We start from the raw sequence: 3349 nt of genomic DNA, 5'->3' as shown, positions 1-3349 counted from the left end.
AGTTGTAGCTGTCTGCCTCCTTGCACCTTAGCTGTGCTCTGTTCTCAAGTGATTTATGCTATGTTCTTATTGTGCTGTAGATTAAAGACTCTTGTATGGCTAGTGGATGTTGCAACAGTAGTCGCTAGCAAGTACCATCTTTTCTGATTGTCTTTGGCAACAATATCACAGCTCTTGGATCTCTCAGGTTCCTCAGATGCTAATGTTCTAGATAAGAGGGATGTTATCTGGCACTTGCACAATGGAATTTATTGTGGAGGTTTAATTTATTAGTACTTCTCAAATGCTTATGAGAGCTTGAACATGTTATAAAATACAAGTATTATTCTGCTCTACTGAGGAGGAAAAAAAAATTCTTAGTTTGACTTACAGCTAACAGCTCCCACGTATGTCCTTACAAAGGCATCTAGAATCGCAAGCAGCAGGAAAGCATTTGTTTATCACAGAATGTCCTTGGCAGTCACTGCTGTGTGCTGAAGACTCTTATGTACATGTTACTTCTGTTTGGCGGTCACTCCACATTAAAATCTATCTTTTTTTTTTTTTTTTTTTCCCTTTAGATGATATCTTCTCTAGCAGCCAAGTCAAGACACCCACTCCCAAAAGCAGATCCTCCCAAGCAGCTTCAGAAGCAAAATCTGAAAGCAAGACACTGAGCACATTTGATGACCCACTGAATGCCTTTGGAGGCCAGTAGCCAAATGGAGCGTGTTGCAGAGAGGCAGCCTTCTTTATGCCCTGTCCAGTACTAATACTCCGGATTCTCTAATCCAGTAGAGCTGAAATGAGATGGCTATGGATATTTAAATGAGATTACCCATTTTAAATGGTTAGTATTCTCTTGTGCTGGGTCTAATTGCGCTAAATGATGTATTTTTAAAAAAGACAGTAACCTCCTGCTATCTTGTTTCCATGGTGCCCAGATGAATATAGCCTGTGCAATACCTGCAATGAAGTAATCTATTATACAAAGTATAGTTTGTTTTATTGAACAGATCTATAGAGAAAATAACTGATAAACAGTAAATGGAGTCTGTTAAACCAGACCTGTCTGTATGTCTTGCTTTTCTCTTTATTGCTTGCTAAGGACGTCTGCATCATGACTTCAAAACAAGCAAAACCACCACTACCATGCCTTGTCTGGGTCAGCTGCCAATCTTACTGAGCTAATGTTAGGGTAAGGCTGGGTTCTGTTATCACATGCAGCTTCTCTTATGTAATTGAGCAGTTAACAAATCTTAGTGCAGGACTTGACGCCACATAGAGATAAGGTATTTCATATTGGCAGCTAATGGTGGTCTATAAAAATAACAATGGTTAAAACTTCTCTGCCAGAAAGTGTGTTACTGATGAGCACCTAGTGCTCCATGAAAACAGCAGAAACCTAACATTGTCTTCCATTCAAGTTGTCAGCTGCTAAATGAGGTTTTTCACCTGCCTGAATTTGCCAAAGTTTTGCAAATAACACTTTCCAAGAAGTCCATCTGTGTACTGAGCGTGCTTGGTCACTTCCAGGTTCATAAGCCTATGTGCATACCTTGGTGCAGAGACTCGCTTGTGCCCAAAGGCTTACTGTCTGCTTTCCTTTCTCATCCGTAACACATTGTAGGCTGTTTACAGGAGATCGCTATTTTGTGGAATCCCTTTAACTGGCCAGTGTGTTTGGTTTAACCTTCTTGCCTCCTGTATTTTCTAGATTGCCCTTCTGGAACTTCTGCCGTTAGCCATGCTCGTTGCCCAATGGCAGTCACTTGCTCTCCGGCATGCATACAAGCAGAGCAAACGCGTAAATGCAGAAGGATCAAATGTTTCTCTTGTTTTGCCAGTGACTGCCTGCAATTCTGACTTTAGACCTAGATGTGCTGTTTTTATGATAGCAATGTACTACTTTATGTTCAACTCATAAGACTGTTCTGCTCTCTGTGAATTTAAAGCATGTGCTCAGAGGACTTCTTTGAGAGCAGTCCCACTTCCACTGAAGCCTGTGTTCTGAGACATCTGCTCCAGTCTCTTGTTTCTCAAGTTGGATTTACTTTATCAGGCACAGTAAATACTAGAGCAGAAGCATCTAGCACTAATGAGGGTAAAGCAGAAGGGAAGGTTGGAAGGGATAAAGGAGAAACATTGTGTATTGATTTGCGCCATAGGTGGGCCTGGCAATGATTCATGTTAAGTGGGGGGTAAGTTGGGAGTAGCAGCTTGGAAAAGAATGTGGGAGCTATTTGCAAATGGGTGTCTACAGTGAGAGAGTTTGCACTTTATTTATAGGCATTACATCTGCTGCATATGCTTCACACATGATTTGGACTGCTGCTTTACTCCTTTTTTCTGTGCTTAGAAGGGCTTCAAAGACATACTGGGGGAGAGAAGAAAAAGATGGTGAATTCTTCCATTTTCCTTTGCATCCTCCTTTCTTCTTAGCCCTTCACATTAATAACTTCTATTAGCATTGCAGAAAGTGCTGTTCACAAGCAAAGAACCCTGGGGGCCAAAAGCTATTGGAGTAGACGAGGAGAAAAAAAAAGCTCCTGCCTTAAAAGTCTTGCTTAAACTTTAATGTGAAAGCTCGGTAGAGAACAGCTCGATAGAAACTTGTGCAGTGACATAGATCAAAACCTTTCCTCTCCCCTAAGACTTTCTGAACTGGCACAGGGAGTGTCTCTTCCCCATATTAAAATGTTTGGTCCTCAGTTAACTCCCTGTAACAGGCTTCAAATTGTGGTCTAGGCACTTCACTTCTGGGAGGGCTTGGTCTGAATGGTGGGGTTTTTAGCAGGTTTGGCTTGGTGTGTTGGTTTCTTTTGCAAATTTGATAAACCATAGCTGTGTTTTCTGGGAAGGGCAGGGCTGGAGAACCCAGGGTTACAGCACCCAGGGCTGGCTCAGTGCTCGTTGTCAGAGCGCTCCTCTGCCTGCTACGTGCAGGTCTTTGTTCCCAGTTGGGCCTGAAACCTCGCAGCTCTTGCATAATTTAAAACCTAAATGGAAAGTAAAGCTGTTAATGTAATTAGCACCTCCTAATAAGCTAAGCTTGTTTTCTCCAGCATTTTGCCAGAAGCCCGTGATCAGCTGAGGGCGGCAGTGCTGCTGGAGCCTGGCCTGGCTGCCTTACGTTGAAGCGGGACCCTGGGTAAAGGTGCCCAAGCCCCGTGCTCGGCTCCCTGCAGCGGACGGGGCTGTCCCAGGCCCGGGTCCCGGGCGAGGGCTCGGTGGAGGCCTGCACAGCCCGGGCGTCGTCCCTGGCGTGCTCTGCCTGGGCCCAGCGCTGCGCTAGCGCCCGTTATCAGTTTTGCGGTATAAATCACGTTCTTGCCCATGACCAAATGACCGCTGGGGCATAGCAGCGCTG

General features: G+C 44.3%; 1 protein-coding gene across 9 annotated transcripts in view; it reads left to right on the top strand.

Moving 5' to 3' along the window:
- The window catches only part of WASHC2C (WASH complex subunit 2C), a 37940-nt gene extending 37056 nt beyond the window's left edge, over positions 1–884 (top strand). For all 9 annotated transcript variants that reach the window (XM_035897294.1, XM_035897293.1, XM_035897292.1 and 6 more), the window contains one exon: positions 561–884. In XM_035897294.1, the coding sequence (XP_035753187.1) occupies positions 561–697 (137 nt within the window). In that variant the 3' untranslated portion in view covers positions 698–884. The remainder of the gene's footprint in view (positions 1–560) is intronic.
- The last annotated feature ends 2465 nt before the right edge of the window (positions 885–3349 follow it).

Source organism: Egretta garzetta, unplaced genomic scaffold (genome assembly GCF_000687185.1).
Source record: "Egretta garzetta isolate BGI_Z169 unplaced genomic scaffold, ASM68718v1 scaffold56, whole genome shotgun sequence".
Classification (NCBI taxonomy): Eukaryota; Metazoa; Chordata; class Aves; order Pelecaniformes; family Ardeidae; genus Egretta; species Egretta garzetta.
Note: the sequence above shows the minus strand (reverse complement) of the source record. Positions and strands in the feature narration are given on the sequence as shown.